Source organism: Coloeus monedula (assembly GCF_965178545.1).
Source record: "Coloeus monedula genome assembly, chromosome: 39".
Classification (NCBI taxonomy): Eukaryota; Metazoa; Chordata; class Aves; order Passeriformes; family Corvidae; genus Coloeus; species Coloeus monedula.
The window spans coordinates 2,001,015-2,020,736 of record NC_138819.1 but is presented as its reverse complement, the minus strand read 5'-3'; the positions used below and the strand labels follow the sequence as shown (position 1 = coordinate 2,020,736).

At 67.2% G+C, this 19,722-nt stretch overlaps 4 protein-coding genes across 9 annotated transcripts; 1 reads left to right on the top strand and 3 right to left on the bottom strand.

Annotated features, from left to right (window-relative positions):
* Positions 1 to 119: 119 nt before the first annotated feature.
* On the bottom strand, positions 120 to 4,820 carry FTSJ1 (FtsJ RNA 2'-O-methyltransferase 1). Of its 4 annotated transcripts, none has more exons than XM_082300221.1 (11): positions 4,695 to 4,820; positions 4,031 to 4,167; positions 3,552 to 3,621; positions 3,031 to 3,127; positions 2,431 to 2,509; positions 2,302 to 2,354; positions 2,072 to 2,125; positions 1,879 to 1,981; positions 1,703 to 1,786; positions 1,170 to 1,273; positions 120 to 814 (listed from the first exon to the last, which is right to left on the bottom strand). In XM_082300221.1, exons 2-11 carry the CDS (start codon positions 4,149 to 4,151, stop codon positions 386 to 388), a joined length of 1,194 nt encoding a protein of 397 aa, XP_082156347.1. In that variant the 5' UTR covers positions 4,152 to 4,167; positions 4,695 to 4,820; the 3' UTR covers positions 120 to 385. The 4 variants fall into 4 exon arrangements, with proteins under 4 accessions (XP_082156347.1, XP_082156348.1, XP_082156349.1 ...); XM_082300222.1 differs by having other exon boundaries at positions 4,652 to 4,778; XM_082300223.1 differs by lacking the exon at positions 4,695 to 4,820 and having other exon boundaries at positions 4,031 to 4,517.
* On the top strand, positions 4,654 to 19,662 carry GPKOW (G-patch domain and KOW motifs). The gene is made up of 12 exons (XM_082300220.1): positions 4,654 to 4,761; positions 14,280 to 14,486; positions 15,538 to 15,752; positions 15,833 to 15,933; positions 16,160 to 16,263; positions 16,684 to 16,849; positions 17,299 to 17,401; positions 17,845 to 17,947; positions 18,210 to 18,324; positions 18,861 to 18,930; positions 19,325 to 19,410; positions 19,487 to 19,662. The coding sequence occupies exons 2-12, from the start codon at positions 14,296 to 14,298 to the stop codon at positions 19,610 to 19,612; spliced, it is 1,380 nt and encodes a 459-aa protein (XP_082156346.1). The 5' UTR covers positions 4,654 to 4,761; positions 14,280 to 14,295; the 3' UTR covers positions 19,613 to 19,662.
* PLP2 (proteolipid protein 2) lies at positions 5,407 to 9,170 on the bottom strand. The gene is made up of 5 exons (XM_082300376.1): positions 9,057 to 9,170; positions 7,149 to 7,301; positions 6,546 to 6,641; positions 6,159 to 6,246; positions 5,407 to 5,800 (listed from the first exon to the last, which is right to left on the bottom strand). The coding sequence occupies exons 1-5, from the start codon at positions 9,141 to 9,143 to the stop codon at positions 5,781 to 5,783; spliced, it is 444 nt and encodes a 147-aa protein (XP_082156502.1). The 5' UTR covers positions 9,144 to 9,170; the 3' UTR covers positions 5,407 to 5,780.
* MAGIX (MAGI family member, X-linked) lies at positions 10,057 to 14,078 on the bottom strand. 3 transcript variants are annotated; one of them, XM_082300459.1, is made up of 8 exons: positions 14,024 to 14,078; positions 13,188 to 13,260; positions 12,735 to 12,896; positions 12,280 to 12,354; positions 11,927 to 11,991; positions 11,308 to 11,442; positions 10,826 to 10,946; positions 10,057 to 10,383 (listed from the first exon to the last, which is right to left on the bottom strand). In XM_082300459.1, exons 2-8 carry the CDS (start codon positions 13,219 to 13,221, stop codon positions 10,280 to 10,282), a joined length of 696 nt encoding a protein of 231 aa, XP_082156585.1. In that variant the 5' UTR covers positions 13,222 to 13,260; positions 14,024 to 14,078; the 3' UTR covers positions 10,057 to 10,279. The 3 variants fall into 3 exon arrangements, with proteins under 3 accessions (XP_082156585.1, XP_082156587.1, XP_082156586.1); XM_082300461.1 differs by lacking the exon at positions 12,280 to 12,354; XM_082300460.1 differs by lacking the exon at positions 14,024 to 14,078 and having other exon boundaries at positions 13,188 to 13,302.
* Positions 19,663 to 19,722: the final 60 nt, after the last annotated feature.

Genomic DNA, 19,722 nt, shown 5'->3' with positions numbered 1-19,722 from the left:
ACCTCTCAGAAACCCCAAGGGGCCCCCCAAGGCCAGGAGGTCCCCCCAAGCCCCCCTGGACACCCCTCCTTTTGTTGCAATAAAGCCCCACAGCCCCCAGGGCATGGAATGGGTTGTTGGGGGTTTTATTGGGGTGTCGCACACCTGTGTGCAGGGGGAGGGTCCGGGGGCTGCATCACAGCAGGGCTGGGCCTCGCACACCCTGGGGGGGCTCAGTGCAGCCTGGGGGTCCTCAAACACCCTCCGAGGGTCCGTGCACACCTGTGGGGGGCTCAGCACACCCCGAGAGTCCGTGCACACCCCCTGAGGGTCCTCGAACACCCCCCGAGGGTCCGTGCACACCCATGGGGGGCTCAGCGCACCCCGAGGGTCCTTGCAGGAGTTTTCAGTCCAAGAGACTGAGCCGGTGCAGCTCCTCGCAGGCGGCTCCTTCCCCCTCGGCTCCTTCCCCCTCGCAGGCGGCTCCTTCCCCCTCGGCTCCTTCCCCCTCGCAGGCGGCTCCTTCCCCCTCGGCTCCTTCCCCCTCGCAGGCGGCTCCTTCCCCCTCGGCTCCTTCCCCCTCGCAGGCGGCTCCTTCCCCCTCGGCTCCTTCCCCCTCGCAGGCGGCTCCTTGCGCCCTCGGCTCCTCCCGGGGGGCTCCCTGCACACCCAGTGGGGTCCCCACGCCGGGGTCCCGCAGCTCCGGCTCCTCCCCCTCCTCCCCCTGCGGGGGTCCCCGGCCCCCCCCCCGGCGCAGCCGACAGGCCTGGGCATAGGGGGGGGCGATGGGCGGGGCGGGGGGGGGCACGTAGGTGTAAGGCCTGGCTGGGTCCAGCTGTGGGGAGAGGGGCTCCCAGTACGGCCCAGTCCTTCCTGGTAGAGCCCAGTGCCTCCCAGTATGGCTCAGTGCCCCCCTAAGCCCACCAAAAGTAAGTAGGGAATTCCACCAGGACCCCACTGCCCTCCCAGTATGTCCCCGTGCCTTCCCAGTATATCCCAGTGCTGCCCCATACCCACAAGCACCAGGCAAAAACTGACCCCAGTTCCTCCCAGTCCATCCTGATCAGCTCCAAGGCCTCTCCCAGTCCATCCCAGTCAGCTCTAGGGGCTCCCCCAGTCTCTCCCAGTCCCTCCCAGTCAGCTCTAGGGGCTCCCCCAGTCCCTCCCAGTGCTCCCAGTGCCCCCAGTACCTGCAGGGGGTAGGTGCGGTCAGGGTCGTAGGCGCTCAGATCCCCACAGGCCACAAAGGGGACAATGACACGGGAGGGACCCGAGAGCTGGGACAGGGCCAGGCCTGGGGGGTGGAATTAGGGGGCTGGGGGAGCACCCCAAATCCTCACGGGTCCCAACCCCCCCAAATTTCCCCAGGGACCCCCCCCAATAGCCCTCAGAGACTCCCAAATCCTTCCAGTGACCCCCCAAAACACTCCAAAGGGCCTCCCAGTGATTCCCAGAGACTCCAAAATCCTCTCAGAGACCCCCAAAATCCCCTCAGGGACCCCCAGAGAACCCAAAACCCCCCAGGAACCCCTCAAAATGTCCCCAGAGACCTCCCAGTGGTCTCCATGGACCCCAAAATCCCTCCCAGAGACATCCTAATGACCCCCAGACACCCCAAAATCCTGCCAGGTACCCTCAAAATTCCTGCAGGGACCCCTGGAAATGCCCCCAGTGACCCCCCAATAGCCCTCAGAGACCCCCCAGCCCCCCCAGGGCCCCTTACCCGCATCAGGGTCAAGCAGGGGATTGTCCATGGTGGGCACGAAGCCCTCGGGGGGGCTGTAGCCACGGCACACAACGAAAGCCTCTGCAAAAAGTGGGGATTGGGGGGGTCCCCCAAACTCAGGAGGGTCTCCCCAAAGCTGAGGGGAGTCCCCAGTTTTTGGGGAGGGGTCTCACCGATGCTGGAGTTGCGGCTGCTGCGGGGTTTGGCACAGGTGACATCGGGGAAAAAGAGGCGCAGTTGGGAGTAGAGCAGGGTCACGTCTTTGCCCCGGAAAATCTGGGGGGGCAGGGGCGTTAGGACCCCATTTTTGGGGTCGGGGGAGCCCCAGACCCCCCTCATTTTGGGGGGATCCCCTCACGGACTCACCTTAGCCACGAAGGTGCCGCCTTTCTTCAAGACGTGGGTGGTGATGTTCAGCGCCTAGAGCAGGGGAGACCCCCCCAAAAGGGGGAGTTGGGGGGTTTTGATGTTCCCTCAGGGCTTTGGGGGTCCCCAGGAGGTTGTGGGGGGAGTCGGGGGGGTTTTGATGTTCCCTCAGGGCTTTGGGGGTCCCCAGGAGGTTGTGGGGGGAATCAGGGGGGGTTAACCCCACTTACTGCCAGCAGCAGCTGAGCCTGGATGTACTCGTCCAGGTCGTGCAGCCCCGTCACTGTGGGGAAATTTGGGGCTCAGGGGGGTTCGGGGGGCTCAGGTGCCCCCCCAGGCTCCAGCCCCCCCAAACTCACCATCAGGGGCCCCATCACAGACCACCAGGTCAGCCGGGTGCCCCTCGAAGTGGCGCTGGATCTCCTGGGCTGTGGAGGCCTGGGGGGCGAAGGGGGAAATGGGGTTTGGGGGTGGAATTTGGGGGTCTGGGGGTACCTTGGGGAGGGAAAATGGCATCTGAGGGAGCCCCTGGGGGGAAGAATTTGGGGCTGGGGCTCCTGGGGCTGGGGGGGCCCTGGGGAGGGGAAGAGGGCCAGGGTGGGAAATGGGGATCAGGGGTGTTCTGGGTGGGGGGAGAAAAATGGGGTCGGGGGTTTCTGCGAGGTGATTTGGGGTCTGGGGGTGAGAAAGGGGCCTGGGGGAGGGATTTGGGGTGAGGGGGGCCCAGGGGGAGGGAAAATGAGGTCTGGGGGTTCCATGGGGGGAGAATATGGAGCTTGAGGGGAGCCCAGGGAATCTGGGGGTGCCCCAGGGAGCTTCAGGCTTAGGCAGTGGGGTGTGGGGGGGGGGTCCCCACCTTGGTGATATCCCCCCTGGACCTGCAGCCCCCCAGGACAGGGCCTTTGGGGGGGCTTGGGGGACCATGGAGGCTTTGGGGGGGTTCTGGGGGGGGTCCCCACCTTGGTGATGTCCCCCTGGATCTGCAGCACCCCCGGGAGCGGCGCCATGGCCTGGAGATCCACGGCCACCACCTGTGCTGGGGACCCCTCGGAGCCCCTGGGGGGGCGTCAGGAGGGGCCAACTCCCCCCTGCCCCCCCCAGACCCCCAGTGCCCCCCGGGCCCTCAGGGAACCCCTGGGGGGACATCAGGACATCGACCCCTCCCCCAGACTGCACCCCTGGGGCCCCCAAACAACCCTCCCTGAGCAACCCCCCCTCCCAAACTGGGGTTCCCAGTCCTCCCAGTTCACCAAATGGGCACTGCCAGTTCAGTCAGACCCCAGACCAGCATTCCCGGTCTCCCCAGCTGAGACCCCCAGTCCCCCCAGTCCCCAGCCTATGACCCCCCCAAACCAGCACCCCAAGACCCTCCAGTGCAGGACTCTCAGTCCCTCCAGCCCCCAACCGGGAACCCCAGTTCCCCCCAGTCCCTCCAGTCCCCAGACTGGGACTCCAGTCCCCCCAGTGCCCCCAGTCCCACCTGAGATGTCGACTCAGCACTTGGCTCCAGCTCCCAGGGGCGGCACAAAGATCCACAGCCCGATGGACCCCTGGGCCCCAGTGCTCCCAGTTACACCAGTGCTCCCAGTTACCCCTGGGCCCCACTGCTCCCAGTTACCCCAGTGCTCCCAGTTACCCCTGGGCCCCAGTGCTCCCGGTTACCCCAGTGCTCCCGGTTACCCCAGTGCTCCCGGTTACACCAGTGCTTCCAGACCTCTGGGCCCCCAGTGCTCCCAGTTACCCCAGTGCTCCCAGTTACCCCAGTGCTTCCAGACCTCTGGGCCCCCAGTGCTCCCAGTTACCCCAGTGCTCCTGGGCCCAAGAGCTCCCAGTCACTCCAGTGCTCCTGGGCCCCCAGTGCTCCCAGTTACCCCAGTGCTCGCAGTCACCCCCAGCACTCCCAGTGCCTCCCCCAGCACTGCCCCCAGTGCTCCCAGTCCCTGCCAGTGCCCCCAGTACCCTGGAAGAGCTGGAAGCGCTGGTCGAGCTGCAGCAGTTTGAAGGCGCTGCGGGCTCTCCAGCCGCCCTCCTTGGCCAGCCTGTAGTAAATGTCGCGCTTGTCCTTGGAGGAGCGGCCCATGGCGACCCCGCACGGCCTGCTGGCAACAAGCCCTGCTCACGTGGGGGGCACCCACCACAGCCCCCAACCCACACCCAGGGCTCGGGGGGGCACCCCACGCGCCACTTGTGATGTTGTAACCTCCACAGAGTTGTTTATTTGTGTGTCTCACTATTTATAGGTTCGATGGTTTATTTGTAGGTCCTACTGTAAACAAACCACTGTTTATATGGGGGGGGCGCACAAAAACGGGGGGGTCCCAGGGAGATCCTGTGGCTCCAACCCACACCCACGGGTTATGGGGGATCCCCACAGCCTGTTCACACCTTTACAAACCCTTTAAATCACATCAATTTAGGTCGTGTCATTTTCATAGGTCCTACATTTAAACCCTCCCTACAAACCCTCACTGAGCCACTGCGCATGCGCTGTCCCGGCGTTCCCGCCCCTGGCGCGCGGCCGGCGCACGCGCAGCCCCGCCCACCCCGGCGCGCGCGATTCCCCCCCCTCCCCCTTCCAACCTCGCCCCTCGCCCTCGCCGCTCCCTCCCGCTCGCCGCGATACCGGAACGCTCCCGGGAAGGACCGCGGAGGAAACGCAGGAGGAAGGAGGAACGGACGCGGCGGGAGCGGTGAGGGCGGCGCGGCGGCGGCGGCGGCTGAGGCGGGCGGCGGGTGCAATGCGCGTGCGCCTGGCGGGAAGCGTGAGGGGAGGGCGCGCGGGGGGGCGCCTTTTCGCACTGCGCATGCGCGGGGCGGGAATTGCGTGTGGGCTTCCCGCCTTTTTCTTTGAGGGGAGGGGGGATTTCTGCGCCCTTTTTTCGCTGCGCGACGCAGGAGCCGTGAGGGGTGGAGGGGTTTCCTCCCTTTTTCGGTGAGGGGACGGGGAGTTTCCCGCCCTTTTCCATGAGGAGAGGGGGGAGGGTTTCCCTTCCTTTTTCCATGAGGGGAGAGGATTTCCCACCTTTTCTCACCAGGCGGGAATGGTGAGGGGAGGGGGCTTTCCGGCCATTTTTCCGTGAGCGGAGGAGAGGTGTTCCTGCTCTTTTTCCTGTGTGGTGAGGGGGTTTCCCACCGTTTCTTACCAGGCGGGAACCGTGAGGGGAGGTTTCCCGCCTTTTTTCGTGAGGGGAGGGGTTTCCTGCCACGCGGGGCACGCTGGGAGCTGTAGTCTGTGGGTTTTGGGGGTACATTTTGGGGCGCCGGGACAAGTCCTTCAGGATCTGTAGACACTCCCCGACAGGCTGTTGTCGCGACAGAGCCACCGGAACCGGTAATGCAGTAATAAAAAACCTTTATTTCCCAATATATTGCCCCAAAAAGCCTCCCGTGGGCTGGGGGACGGGGGGAACACCCCGAAAACTAACGGAGGTACCCCATAAACTGAGGCGGGCACCCCAAAACCCGTGAGGGGCAAGGGCATCCTTAAACCTGAGGGGAGGTCTCCCCAGGGGGAAACTGAGGCACGGGCGGTTCAAGGCACTTGCGAAGGCGTTTTCGGGAGGGGCAACCCCTGAGGAACCTCCAGATCTACCCCTGTGACCCCCCCCCCGGGGGGACCCAGGCGTCGGGACCCCTCAATAATTTAAGGCTGGGGGTCCCCCTGCGGGGGGGGGGGAGATCTGGGGAGGTCTCTGGGTTATTGGGTTGTTCAGGCACCGTCTGGGGACTCTGAAGGGGAGACAAAGTGGGGGGATGAGTTACACCCCCAGGGACCCCCAAACCCTCTGGGGATCTTCAACCCCCCGGATTTCTCCCCAGTACCCTCCACAGGGCAGCAACCCCCTCCCAGTGTTTCCAGTTCTCCACTATGTGTTCCTCCCAGTTCCATCAGTAGGGCTGCCCTCCCTTTCCCAGTGCTCCCAGTTACCCCCATGGGTCATCTCCCCCACTCCCAGTGCTCCCAGCTCTCCCCTACTGGTCCTTGGCAGTGCTCCCAGTACCCTCCCACGGGGCAGCAACCCCTCCCCAGTGCTCCCACTTCCCCCCGTAGGTTAGGAACCCCCTTCCCAGTGCTCCCAGTACACACCAGTGGGGGCGGCGGTGTGGCCCTGCCGTGTGGGTAGGGTGATGTAGGCGTCGTATCCCAGAAGGATCCCAGCCAGGATCCCGAACACCTGATGGGTAGAGGGGGTCAGAGACACCCGAACTCCCCCTGTAGCCCCACCCCCCCCACCCCATCCAGGAGCCAGAACACCTGGGGGGCGGGGGGATCAGAGACCCCCAGACCCCTCCTTTGTACCCTAACCCCCTACACCCACAAAGATCCCCCTTATCCAGGAGCCCAAACACCTGGGAGGGGTCAGAGACCCCTTAAACCCCCCCTAAGCCCCTCCCTACACCCTGGTCAGGAGCCCAAACACCCGATGGCGGGTCAGAGATCCCACAACCCGGCCCCCCCAAATTCCCCGCTCACCCCTCCCGCGATGCCGGCGCCGTCCCGGTGGCCGACGATGACGATGAGGGAGGTGATGAGGAAGAGCACAGCCCCGATGACGCAGCGCGTGAAGTCCTGGGGGGCACAGATGGGACCCCTCAGACACCCCCAAACCTTCTGGGGACCCCCAACCTCCAGGGATTCCCCTCAGCGACCCCCAAACTCTTTGGGGACCCCCAACCCCCGGGGACACTCTCCCACTCAGCCACTCCAGGACCTCCCAACCTTCCCCCCAGCCCCCCCAAACCCCTCTCAGCCCCCCCAAACACCTCTAATCCACTCCCAGTGTCCCCCAAACCCTGCCAGGGCCCCCTCAGATCCCCTCCCTCCTCCCAGGCTCCCAATGCCCCCCGAACACCCCCAGTCCTCAAATCCCCTCTCAGCTTTCCCAAACCTCATCCTAAATCACTCCCCATGACCTCCAAGCCGTATTAGGAGTCCCCCAAACCTCTCCCCAGCCCAAGAACCCCCAAACCTCCTCTCAGCCCCCCCAGATGCACCCCAAATCTCCTCTCAGCTTTCCCAAACCCCCTCTAATCCCCCCCAATGTCCACCAGACTCCCCCAGTGCCCCCCGACTCACGGTCCAGCCCCAGTGCAGCAGGGGCAGCCGGGGGGGCAGGCGGCAGCCCCAGGCCAGCAGCACCAGCGCGGCGAACACCAGCTCCACCGCGGCCAGCCCCGCGTAGCCCGAGCGTGATGCCCCGAAGCAGATCAGGGTCAGCAGGCACAGGATCTGCGGGTACAGGGACATATAGGATCCATACGGCCTGGGGGGGCACCCTCTGAACCCTCCCCATAAACCCCACGTGCCCACAGAGGCCCCCCATACACTGGCATACACCCCATTAGGCATCCCCAGCACAGCGGGGTCAGCAGGCACAGCACTTTCGGGGGCCCCTTATGGAATGTCCGTAGTGTGCCCTATAGACCTTCTGCACTGCTGCACTCCAGGTACCCTGGGCTACCTAGAGACCCTCCGTGACGCCTTCAGAGACCCCTCTTAGCAGTGCTTATCGACCCCATGCAGTGCCCATATATGGCTGCTGAGGGAATGCCTACAGTACCCCTTATAACGGCCCCTATATAGATCCTGAGCGCCGTCCTATAAGGCCCTAGAGATTCTGGGCCGTCACCTAAAGACTCTTACAGCGCCTCCTTTGTACTGCTGTGGGGTCACCTACAGATGGCCCGTAGCGCCCCCAATAGACCACCGTGGGGTCTGGACGGACCCGCCCCCACAGCGGCCCCTCTAGGTCCCGATAGGGTCCCCACCCGCCCCCATGGGCCACCATGGGCCCCCATGGGCTCCCCACAGAACCCCCCCGCCCCCGCAGCGCCCCCTGCAGGCTCCCCATGGAGCCCCACGGCCCCGCCCCCGCGTGGGCGCCGGGACAGCAGCGCCGCTGTGGGAGCGCCGGGGCGGGGCCGTCTCCCGGTAACGGTCGCCATGGCAACGGCACAACAGTGCCCACCCCACCCCCGCCTTCCAAGGGGCGATGGCGTGGGTGGGGCCCGCCGGGCTGGGGGCTCTTAAACGGGCAGAGGCTGGAGTCCCTTAAAGGGGCCGCGCCCGCCGTGACGCGGCGAGCGCCGCCCGGGCTGGCGCAATAACGGCTGGCACAATAACGGCTGGCACGGCGGGCCCGGGCACCGCCCGAACCCCCCCGGGACGGGACCCAGACATCCGGGCTCCCTCCCCGCTTTCGCACCAAGGCGCCCGGGCCCCGCCCTTTCTCACCTTCCCTGCTCTGCCCCACCCCCCTTCCCCAAGGGCGTTGCCCCTCCACGCGCCCGAAGCGGGACCGGGAGGCGCGGGGGAAGCGGATGCCGGTGGTCTCCCACGGCAGAGGGGACGCTGCTGCGGGGGGTGCCGGCCCCCACGGACACCCGGGCCCCTCACTCCACGTGTTAGCGGGAAGCCGAGCACCCAGAGAGCCGGGCATCCCCCCGGAGGGGACCCCGGTGTCCCGGTGCCCCCCCAAAATGGGGACCCAGCTGTCACGGTATCCCCCACCCCCTTCAAAATAGGGACCCAGGCATTCTACTAACGCCCAAAATTGGGATCCCGGCATCCCGCTACTCCACCCCTCCACTAAAATAGGGGACCCACGTGTCGTGCTGCCCCCCCCAGACCCCCCCAAATTGGGGATCCAGGTATCCTGCTGTCCCCCTCCCAGAAACGGCGATTCCAGACATCCTGCTCCACCCCCAACGCAGAGACCCAGGCATCCTCCTGCCCCCCGAATGGGCACCCAGGCGTGCACCTCCCCACCCCCCAAAAAGCCGGGAGCCGAGTCATCCTGCCCCCTCCAAACAGGGACACTGGCACGCCAATCCTCCCCCCGACCCAAGCAGGAGCCGGATATGTCCCGGTGTGTCCCCCCGGGGGGGGTACCCCGCCCCGGCGGTGCCCACCTCCTCTGGGTTCCCCAGCCCCCGGTGCCCCCCACCCCGGGTGCCCCCACCCCGGGTGCCCCCGGTGTCTCACGATCTCGCCGATGAGCACCAGCCCCTTGCGGGTGCGGCTGAAGGCGAGGCAGGTGCTGGGGCAGCTCTGGGACCCGCTGGACTCCATGGCGGGACCGGGCGGCACCGAACGGGCGGCGCCGGGGGGGGGGGCGGGGGGGAGCGAGGGGGGGGGGAACTGGCACGGCGCGGGGGCGGGGCCTGGCGGCGCGCGCCGGCACGCGATTGGCTGGCGGGAGGGCCGAGGGGCGGGGCCGGGCGGTGGGGAAACCCCTATTAGGGATGGACACGGGGGGAGCCCCGGGGGCGGGGCCAACGGCGGGGCCGCCGTCACGTGACTGGGCGGCGGGGGGGGGGGGGAACCTCGGCGAGGGTCCGGAGGGCGGGGCTTGGAGCGGGGGAAGCCCCGGGAGTAGCGACGAGGGGGTCCCGGGGGCGGGGCTTGGAGCGGGGGAAGCCCCGGGAGTAGCGACGAGGGGGTCCCGGGGGCGGGGCTTGGAGCGGGGGAAGCCCCTGTGACTGGGTCGGGGGTCCTCGGAGGAGGAGCTGAGATGGGCGGGGCTTACAACGGGGAACCCCCCTGTGATTGGCGGGTGGGCGGGGCTTGGCGCGGGGGAAGCCCCTGACGGCGGCGGGAGGGGGTCCCCGAGGGGCGGGGCTTAGAGGGGGCAGGGCCTGAGCGTTCTGGAATTGGGGGTCGCTGTAGGTCTCTAACGGGGTTTGGGGAGCCCTAGAGGAGCCTGGGGGGGTCCCTGGGGGGCTTGGGAGGATCTGGGGAGATCCAGAGGAGCCTGGGGCAGGGTGGGGGTCCCTGGGGAGGTTGGGGGTCCCCAAGGCCTTTTTTTCCCCCGGGGCCGTTGGGCCTCTCTCCGTTTTGGGGTGACTCAGCCGGATGTGGGCAGCGCCGTGCCTGCCGGATGCTGGGGATGGAAAGAACAGGGGGTCCTCACGGGAAATGACTCGGGGAGGCACCAGGGGGGTCCCCACCTTTATTGAACACCCCCAAAAATGGGGAGGGGGACAACGTCTCCGTGCGACCCCCAGAACGTGGGGAGGGGGCATTGCATAGCTTGAGAAGGGCGCCCCCGCCAAAATGGGGGGCTACAAAATCACCCCCCGGGATGGGAGGAGTCCCCCAAAGCACCAAAAAATGGGGTGCGTGGGGGGAGCACCTCGCTCTGACGTCGCCTTCCATTTGGAGGGGCTCCAGGGGGCAATCAGGGGTGCGGCCCCTCCCCGGGGGCTTTAGGGGTGCAGCCCCCCCACGAGGCAGAAGCAGGGCTCCCCCCGCGGGGAGCTGCCCACGCACAGCCGCAGCACCCCCCGCGCCGGCGGGTTTGGGGGGGCTCCTAGGGGGGAAAAGGGGAGGCGTCACTTCATGTGGGGGTGGGGCAGGACCCCCCCGTCCCTCCCCCCGAGCCGGGCAGGGGCAGCACGGGGGGCTGGGGGGGCTCCGGGCTGTGCCATTCTTTCTGCGCGGGGGAGGGGCACTGGGGTATCTTACTGAGTTGGGGGAGCAATGGACTGTACCACCTGGTTTTGGGGGGCATGGGATATTCCAGTGTGTTTGGGGGGGCCCTAGGCTGTACCACTGCGCTGGCAGGGGGTGTGATCTGTACAAATGCATTTCGGGGGTGCCTGGGTGTCCCAGTGACTTGGGGGGGCCGGGATGTTCCCACCCTGTCCCAGTGAACTTGGGGGATCCTGCCCTGTCTCCATTGAGCTGGGGGGGCCCCGTCGGGGCGCTGGGGGTGCAGGGGGTGCCGGGGGTGCCGGGGGTGGGGGTCTCACCGTGGGGGCGGCGCAGCAGCAGGCGCAGGCGGCTGCCCCCACCCCGGATCCGGGCCAGCGCCTGCGCGTGGCTCATCCCGGCCGTGGGGGCCCCGTTGATGGCCAAGAGCTCGTCACTGACCTGCCCTCCCCAGGAGGGACCCCCAAAAGTTATAGACCCCCACGACCCGCCCCCCAGACTCCTCACAACCCCCCAAACACCCCCATTGCTCCCCACCAGAGACCCCATATTACCCCCAAACCACCTCCCCCACCCCCCAGCCACACCCAGGACCCCCATGAACCCCCCCAGCTTGCCCCCAGGACCTCCACGGTTCCCTCAAGCCTCCCCAGCTCCTGACAGAATCCCCCCTAGACCTCACTGCACCCCGACCCCATATAGCCCCCCAGCCCCTATTGCTCCCCTTTCCCCAGTTCCCCCATAGCCCCTTTTGCCCCCAGACCCCCCTTTCCTCCCCCAGGACCCCCAAGGCCCCCCGTACCTGGATGCAGCCGCAGCGCTGGGCTGGGCCCCCCTCGCGCAGCCCCCGCACGAAAACCCCGGCGGGGCCCCCCCGGAGGCTGAACCCGAAGCCCCCCGGGCCCCGGGGCAGCTCCACTGTGAACGGGGCGGGGTCCTGGGCCCCCAGTACGCACCAGTTACACACCAGTTACACACCAGTAACACACCAGTAACACCAGTCACCTCCCTGGGCTGCGGGGCAGTTTTCTGATCCTCCCAGTTACACACCAGTACACACCAGTAACACCCCGCCGGCCGCAGGGCAGCTTCACTGCGAACCTGGAGGGAGGGTACTGACCACACCCAGTACACACCCAGTACACACCAGTAACACACCAGTCACCCCCGCGAGCTGCGGGACAGCTTCCTGAACCTGCCCAGCACACACCAGTACACACCAGTAACACCCCCCTGGCTGCAGGGCAGCTCCACTGTGAATGGGAAGGAGGGGGAGGGGTGTTCCCGTGGCCCCAGTATACACCAGTTACATACCAGTAAACCCCCCAGGGCGATGAGGCAGCTGCATCCCAGCCCTCCCCATTCCCTCCCAGTGTTCCCAGTATCCTTCCCAGTTCCCTCCCAGTGCTCCCAGTCCGTACCTGTGGCCAGGCCAGGCTGTACCCCGGCCCCCTCCCGGTGCTGCTGGGACTCCCCAGGTCCTCATCTGGGGCAGAGAGAGGGGTGGGCTCAGTGCTCCCAGTATCGCCCAGTATACCCGAGTAGCCACTGAGTGCTCCCCAGTCCCCTCCCACTGTCACCTGTCCCCGTCCCACTGCTCCCAGTGCCATCAGCCCCCACCCCAGTGCCCTCCCTGGGACCTCCCAGTGTGCCCAGTCCCCCTCCCAGTGCCTTCCCAGTGCCCCCTGGGACCTCCCAGTGCCATCAGCCCCCATCCCAGTGCCCTCCCTGGGACCTCCCAGTGCCCTCCCAGTGCTCCCAGTGCCCCCAGTACCAGTGGGCAGCAGGTCCCGGGGTTCAGGGCCCACGAAGCTGGTGGCAGCCACAGGCTCAGGGGGGGCCCCAGGGCCTGGGAGGGGGGACACACTGCACCAGTGCTCCCAGTGCCACACAGTGGCCCTCCCAGTGCCCCCCTAGTGCTCCCAATTCTCATGCCAGCCCTTCCCAGTGCATCCCAAGTACCCTTCCCAGTGCATCCCAGTGTCACCACTCTACCTCCCAGTCCTTCCCAGTATGCCTTAATCCCCTCAGTCCCTCAAATCCCCCTCCCAGTGCCCCCCAAACCCTGCCCTGTTCCTTTCCAGTGCCCCCAGTCCTCCCCCCAGTCCCTCTCCCAGTGCTCTCACTGCTCTCAGTCACCCCCACAACGCCCCCAGTCCCTCCCAGTGCCCCCAGTCCTCCCCCCAGTCCCTCTCCCAGTCCCTCCCAGTGCTCCCAGTCCGGACGCACCCAGGCTCCGTAGCAGCAGCAGCAGGTCCCCGTCGCGGGGCTGGATGTGGGGGGGTCCCCGCCGCCCCCAGGGTGGGGGGGGGCTCGGGGGAGGGGGCGGCGGCGGGGGGGGGCGGCTGTAGCGCAGGACACAGGAGCCCCCCACCACCACCACCACGCTCACTGGGAGGGGGGACCCCGAGTCAGGGACCCCCCAAAACTCGGGGACCCCCCCCAGGGGAGATGGGGACCCCCCCAAAGGACACGGACCCCCCCAAAGGTCGGGGACCCCCCCAGGGGAGATGGGGACCCCCCAAAGGACACGGACCCCCCCCAAAGGTCGGGGACACCCCTGGGGGATGGGGGACACCGCAGGCCAGGGGCCCCCCCTCGGGGATGAGACCCCTCAAAGATCATTGACCCCCCCGGGGGTTGGGGACACCCCCAAATTCTGGCCCCCCCTTCCCCACTCACCGCTGGGCCCCGGCGGCGCCTCCGGGGGTGGCATCGGGGCTTGGGCCCCCCCCGGGCTGCGGGGGGGCTACGCCTGGGGGGCACCAGTGCTCCCAGTAACCTCCCAGTGCCGTTTGTATCTCACCCACTTCCCTCCCAGTGCCCTCCCCAGCTTCTCCAGTTCCCTCCCTGTTTGCCCCACATCATCCCAGTTCCCCCCCAGTGCTCCCAGTGTCCGCCTCCGTGCTCCCCATATCCTCACCCAGTGCCCCCTCAAGCTCTCCCAATATCCTCCAGCCCCCTCCCAGTGCTCCCAGTCCAGCCCACACCACCCCAGTTCCCCCCCAGACTTCCCAGTGCCCCTCTCAGTGCCCCAGTATCTACCCAGTCCGCCCCGGCATTCCCAGTATGCCCCCAGTGCTCCCAGGATCCTCCCAGTTACCCCACAGTATTCCCAGTATCCCCCCAATAGTGCTGGTATTCTTCCAGTTTCTCCCCAGTGCTCCCAACATCACCTCTAGTGCTCCCAGTACCCTCCCAGTATCCCCCCAATAGCCCCGGCATCCTCCCAGTTTCTCCCGAGTTCCCAGCATCCCCGTGATGCTCCCAGCATCCTCCCAGCACCGTCCCAGCACTCCCAGTATGCCCCCAATGCTCCCCGTGTCCTCCCAGTTCTCCCCCTCAGTGCCCCCAGCATCCCCCCAGTGCTCCCGGTTCACCCCACGCCGCCGCGGTGCCCCCACAGTCCTTCCAGTAACCCCCCAGTTCCTTCCCAGCGCCTCCCAGACTTCCCCAGTGCTCCCAGTCCGCCCCACCCCATCCCAGCGCCCCCAGTCCCTCCCCCTCCCCTCGGGTACCGCCGCGGGGTCGCCACGGCAACGGGCGCGAGGCCGGCGGGCGCGAGCGGCGGTGGGACGGGCTGACGGACGCGCGGCTCCGCCAATCAGTGGCCGTGGCACGCTTAGAGGGGGCGGGACGAGCAGGGGGCGGTAGCACCGATAGGCGGGCGGCTCCACCAATCAGCTGACGCAACGGTCGCCGGTCGGTGGGCGGGGTGCGCCGCAAAGGCTGCTGGGAGTTGTAGTCCGACTCAACCACCTCTTTCTCCCACAGGGCCCCGCGGCGGAAGATGGCGGCGGGCGATGGCGCGGCGGCGGCCGAGGGGACCGCGGGGCCGGGGCCGGTGTCGTTCGCGTTCAGCCGCAGGGCGGAGCGGCGGCGGCCGCTGCCCGCGGGACCCTGCGCGGAGCCCGGTGCCGGCGGCGACACCGACAGCGACACCGATTTCCTGACGGCGGTGGAGGACCGGGAGTTGCTCAGGTGGGCGGGGGAGGAGGCGCGGTTTAGAGATTGGTCTCGCCCATCAAGGCTCGCGGCCCGTCACGGGGCTGCCCTCACAGCGCCCGGGGGCGTGGCTGAGCGCGCGCCCTTAAAAGGTGGGGCAGGGCGTGGCTCAGGTGAGCGGGGGGCGTGGCTTAGCCCGGGCTCCTGCGGGGGGCGTGGCCTCAGGGCAGAGCGAGGCTCAGGTGGGGCTGTCCCGGTGCGGTCAATGAGGGGGCGTGGCCTCGGAGGGGCGTGGCCTCGATGCTTTTTCCTGGTGTTAAAATCAAGAGGCATACACGGTTACAAGGAGAAAAGGGATTCTACCTTGGTATTTATTTAAGGATCCTTAGGTGCACACGTCCAGGTCATGTGCATCGAGATGCACCCCGCCGAGTGCGTGTCCCCCCCCAACATTGGGTATAACATTATAGGTTTTACTAATTAGCAGATCTATCAAAGATTCCCCAATGAGAGGCTCGAGTGAGCCACCCTCCCCGAGGAGCCTTCCCCTGGATGGTTCTATCTTGGTTTACAGAATGTGTTCTGGAGAGGACCTTGGGGTCTGGGGCACACTGATCCCTGGCTACGAAGCTTCTAAAATGTTGAGTCTCTTAGCTTGACAAACAAGTCCAAGAATGTAGGCAAAAAGCACTAGGAATACAGAAGTTGTAAAAAAGGTATAACAGGGGTATAAAAAGGCAAAAAATGTCCATGGCATCAGTCAGAGCGGCGTTAACGATCCCTTGGGGCGGGGCTTGGGGATGGGGCGGGGCTCCGTGTCCGGCTTTCCCATTAAAGGCTTCGGGGGCGTGGCTTAAGGCGGGTGCTGTCCATCAAGGGTCCCGTGAGGGCGGGGCTGCCGAGGGGGCGGGGCTTATGGCGCGTTCCTAATATGGCGGGGGCGGGGCTGGAGGCGTGGCCTCACCGCGTGCGGCTGCTTTGGGGCGGGGCTCCTTGGGGGCGGGGCTTCTGGCAGGGGGAGCGACCCTTTGTTCAAGGAGGCCTGGTCTGTTTGTGGGCGTGGCTAACTCTCTGGTCCCGCCCCCAGCACGCGGCCAGCCCCGCCCCCCAAAAAGGAGCTGGTGATCCCCCTGATCCCCCCCCACCGCTGGAGGAACACGGAGCCCCCCCGTGCCGACACAGGCCCCGCCCCCGGCCCCGCCCCTGCTTCTGACTCCACCCCCAACACAGACCCCACCCCCTCCGGGACCCCCCCGGACCCCCCCTCGGTGGAGGCTCAGGCAGTGCAGGAGCTGCTGCAGGGTGAGTTCGGGGGGTCCTGGGGGGTTCTGGGGACCCGACTGAGCCCCCCTGGGCCCCCCCTGACTCCCTGCACCCCACAGAGGCACGGCAGAGCCAGGAGCAGCCCAACGGGGCCTCGGGACCCCCCATCTCCATCCCCCTCCAGCTGCCTGACAAGGACATCGCCACGGGGCCACAGCCGGTGAGGGACCCCCCGAACATCCCCCAGGACCCCCAGAGTGACCCCTTCCCCCATCAGAGTGACCTCCTCATCCCGGGGCCTGCAGAACTCCCCTGGGGCTCCCCAAATCCTTCCCAGGGCCCCTCCAATCACCTTTTCCCCTGCAGTTCCCTCCCCAGCCCCATAAGTGCCCTATAGGCCCCCCCAAGTGCCCCCCCCAGCTCCAAACCCCCCATGCTCTCCCCAGACCGCCCAGGACTACGAGGCCGTGCCTGTGGGGCAGTTCGGGCTGGCCATGCTGCGGGGGATGGGCTGGAGCCAGGGCCAGGGCATCGGGCGCACCTTCCCCAGGTGAGTGGGGGCACCCCTGAACCGCGGGGACACCCCTGAACCCCGCAGAGCCGGGGGGGATTGTGGGGGGGGACACCTGAATCCCCCTGAGCCCCCTGAAGATGGGCGCACGGGCTGGAGCCAGGGCTGAGGCATTCATTGGTGGGGGAGGGACCCCAAACTGGTGGGGGGCACCCTGGAACCACTGAAAGCCCCCCAAAAGCTGGGGGGGATCCCTGAACATGCCAGCCCTGGGGGAGACAGGCTTCAAGGGGAAGCTTTGGGGTGCCACGGCCCCCTGTGCCCCTCCCAGGGTGGTTTCTGTGGTGCCCTGATCCTCTCTTTTCCTGATAATTTTGGGGTCCCCTGACCCCCCAGGGCTGGTTCTAGGGACCCCTAGGATGGATTTTGGGGTGCCCTGACCCCGCTTTCCCCCCGCAGGGTGGTGACCCCCCTGGAGCACCGGCCACGCCCGCGGGGGCTGGGCCTGGGCGCTGAGGCGGCCCCCCCGGGCACCCCCAAACCTGGGGAGCCTTCCCAGGGGGGCCCGGCCGTGGGGGACCCCGTGCGCATCGAGGCCGGGCCCCACCGCGGCGTGGAGGGCAAGGTGAGACCAGTACAGACCAGTGCAAACCAGTATGGGGCACTGGGGGCGAACTGGGGGTGTTGGGGTGGGGGCAGGGGAGGCCAGGGAGGGACCAAGGGGGGGCACTGAGGGTGCTGACACCCCCCCGCTTCTCCCAGTGTGCCCAGTATGGCACTGGGGGGGCCTCTGGGTGAGGTACTGGGAGGTGCTGGGTGGATACTGGGGGTAACTGAGGCAGGACTGAGGGTGTGATGGGGGTAATTGGTGCTGGGGAGTAACTGGGAGGCACTGGGAGGGTGACTGGGGTTACTGGGAGGCTGCTGGGAGGTACTGGGGGCTACTGGAGTTTAGTTGCTGGGAGGTGACTGGTGGCTGACTGGTGTTACTGGGGGGTGACTGGAAAACCTTTGGGTGTTATTGGGGGTAACCAGGAGCCTACTGGGAGGTAACTGGGCTAACTGGGCCCCCAGGTGGAGGCACTGGACCCCGAGACTGGGCGGGCACTGGTGCGGCTCCAGCTGGGGGGGCAGGTGGTGGCCGTGAACCAGCACGGGCTGCACCCAGTCAGCACTGGTGAGTGTCCCAGTATGGACCAGTAACCCCCCATGCCCCTCCCCATCATCCCCAGTAACTCCCAGATCAGTCAGTCCAGCCTGTGCCTGATTTGTACTGGTGAGTGTCCCAGTTTGGACCAGTACATCCCAGTAATCTTCCCGCTCATGTAGTTTAATTCCCTCAGTACCCTGCAGACCAGTGTGAGCCCAGTCTGCACTGGGGAGCCTCTCCATAAGCCCCAGTGTCACCCAGTAACCTCCCAGGGTGTCCCGGTAGCTCCCAGTGCCTCCCAGTAACACCTCAGAACAGCCCAGTAAGCCTCAGTGCCTCCCACTACTTCCCAGTTTCCCTCCAGTAACCTCCCAGTCCTCCCCAGTCCCTCCCAGTTTCCCACAGAATCCCCTCCCAGGGCGCCCCCAGCCCTCTCCCAGTGCCTCCCAGTACCTTCCAGTTCCCCACAGGTGCCTCTGGCCACCCCCCTGAGAAGGGGGCGCAGGAGGGGGCGCAGGGCGGGGCCCCCCCGTGGGGGGGAAAGAAGCGGAAGGAGCCCCCCGAAAACGAGAGGTGAGGGGGGGCTGGGGGGGACTCTCATTTTGGGAGGGTCCTTAGGGGGGTGTGACTGACCCCTGGGGAGCTGGGGGGGCTTTGGGGGGCCCCCAGAATTTGGGGAGCTCCCTGACCCCTGGGGGGCCTTGGGGGCACCCACGGAAGGGGCTTGGGTGGGTCTGACCGTTGGGGAACTTTGGGGGGTCTCTGGGGGGGGCTCTGACACCTGAGGGGCTCTGGGGGACCCCGGCCCCCCCCCGACTGTCCTGTGCCCCCCCAGGTGTGTGAAGCAGGCGCGGGGGGCCCCCCCTGCACCCCCCCATTGGCTGCGCAGGGACCTGCGGGTGCGCTGCGTGGACAGGGCCTTCCGGGGCGGCCGCTACTACAACTGCAAGGTGGGACCCCAAAACCGCCCCCAGAACCCCCCCGACCCTGGAATCACAGCCCAAAACCTCCTTTGGAGCCACAAAATCACCCCCGGCACACCCAAAACCCCCCCCTGGGGCACCCCGGAACCCCTCAGGGGAGCCCTAAAATGGCACGGGGACCCCAAAACCACCCCCATGGACCCCCAAAATTCCAGTGGGGCCTCAACACCCCCCAGGGAACCCTGGAAATCCCTATGGGACACCACATTCCTCCTGTGGGACCCCAAAGCCCCCCAGGGGCCCCTGGAAACACCCTGGGACCCCCAAAAACCACCCTGGGACCCCATGAAGCACTTTTGGAGACACCACCCCCCACTGCCAGGGACCCCCAAAGTCCCCATGGCCCCCCCAAGATCCCCTGAGGGCTCCCCAGGACCACCCAAAGGTTGGGGGGGTGGGTCCCTGCCCCCCAAAATCAGCCCCGGGGGGGTCTCTGCCCCCAAAAGCCCCCCTGGGGCACGTCTGGGTGGGATTTGGGGGTCCTGACCCCCTGGCCCCCCCAGATGCAGATCGAGGACCTGCTGGCCCCTGACACCTGCGTGTGCCGCACCGATGACGGGCGCCTGGTGGAAGGTGAGAGCCCCCCCCGAGGGGAATTTGGGGGGTCCTGACCCTCCCTGAGCACCCCCGACCCCATCTGAAGCCCCCTGACCCCCACAACCCTCTTGAACCCCCAAAATCACCCTGATCTCCCTGACCCCCCCCATGCTCCCCCGACCCCTCTGAGCCCCAAAACGCCCCCTCCCCTGGCCCCCTCCCCCAGTGCCCCCCAAACCTGCCTCCCCTGACCCCCCATAACCCCCCAACTCCCCCTCCCCATTGCACCCCAGCCCCTCTGACCCCCCAAATGCTCCCTCCCCACACCCACCAATGCCCCCGGAGCCCCGCAACGCCCCGAGTCCCCCCAGCCCCCCCCACCGCTCCCCGGAGCCCCCCTGCCCTGCCCTGAGCCCCCCGTGCCCCCCAGGCCTGCGGGAGGCCTCTCTGGAGACGGTGGTGCCCCGGGGCAGCTCGGACCGCGTCATGGTGGTGCTGGGGGAGCACGCGGGGAAGGTGAGCGCGACCCCCGCCCCGAGCCCGCTCCCCAAATGACCCCTGAGCCCCTCCTGATCCCCCCCAATTCCCGCAGGTGGGGCAGATCCTGGAGCGGGAGCCGGAGCGCGGGCGGGCGCTGGTGCAGCTGGGCCGGGACGCGGTGCTGCCGCTGCCCTACGACTCCATCTGCCATTACCTGGGGGGGGGCGACGACGACTGAGACCCCTCCCCAAAACCTCCCGCCAGCTTCCAAGATGGCCGCCGCGGCTTCACGGCAATAAAACCCGTTCGAATGAGCAGCGGCTGCCGCGGTTGTTTTGCACCCCGCGG

Excerpts from the sequence above, each read along its gene's own strand:
- GPKOW (XM_082300220.1), top strand. The coding sequence starts at position 14,296 with ATGGCGGCGGGCGATGGCGCGGCGGCGGCCGAGGGGACCGCGGGGCCG. Across the intron at positions 16,850-17,298 it reads ACCGCGGCGTGGAGGGCAAG|GTGGAGGCACTGGACCCCGA; the intron begins GTGAGACCAGTA and ends CTGGGCCCCCAG. Across the intron at positions 18,325-18,860 it reads GCCGCTACTACAACTGCAAG|ATGCAGATCGAGGACCTGCT; the intron begins GTGGGACCCCAA and ends TGGCCCCCCCAG.
- FTSJ1 (XM_082300221.1), bottom strand. The coding sequence starts at position 4,151 with ATGGGCCGCTCCTCCAAGGACAAGCGCGACATTTACTACAGGCTGGCC. Across the intron at positions 3,128-3,551 it reads GTGCTGAGTCGACATCTCAG|GGGCTCCGAGGGGTCCCCAG; the intron begins GTGGGACTGGGG and ends ACGCCCCCCCAG. Across the intron at positions 1,982-2,071 it reads GCGGCACCTTCGTGGCTAAG|ATTTTCCGGGGCAAAGACGT; the intron begins GTGAGTCCGTGA and ends CTGCCCCCCCAG.
- PLP2 (XM_082300376.1), bottom strand. The coding sequence starts at position 9,143 with ATGGAGTCCAGCGGGTCCCAGAGCTGCCCCAGCACCTGCCTCGCCTTC. Across the intron at positions 7,302-9,056 it reads TGGTGCTCATCGGCGAGATC|ATCCTGTGCCTGCTGACCCT; the intron begins GTGAGACACCGG and ends CTGTACCCGCAG. Across the intron at positions 6,247-6,545 it reads GCGCCGGCATCGCGGGAGGG|GTGTTCGGGATCCTGGCTGG; the intron begins GTGAGCGGGGAA and ends TCTACCCATCAG.
- MAGIX (XM_082300459.1), bottom strand. The coding sequence starts at position 13,221 with ATGCCACCCCCGGAGGCGCCGCCGGGGCCCAGCG. Across the intron at positions 12,897-13,187 it reads GGCGCCGCCGGGGCCCAGCG|TGAGCGTGGTGGTGGTGGTG; the intron begins GTGAGTGGGGAA and ends CCCCCCTCCCAG. Across the intron at positions 11,992-12,279 it reads CCGGGACCTGCTGCCCACTG|ATGAGGACCTGGGGAGTCCC; the intron begins GTACTGGGGGCA and ends TCTCTGCCCCAG.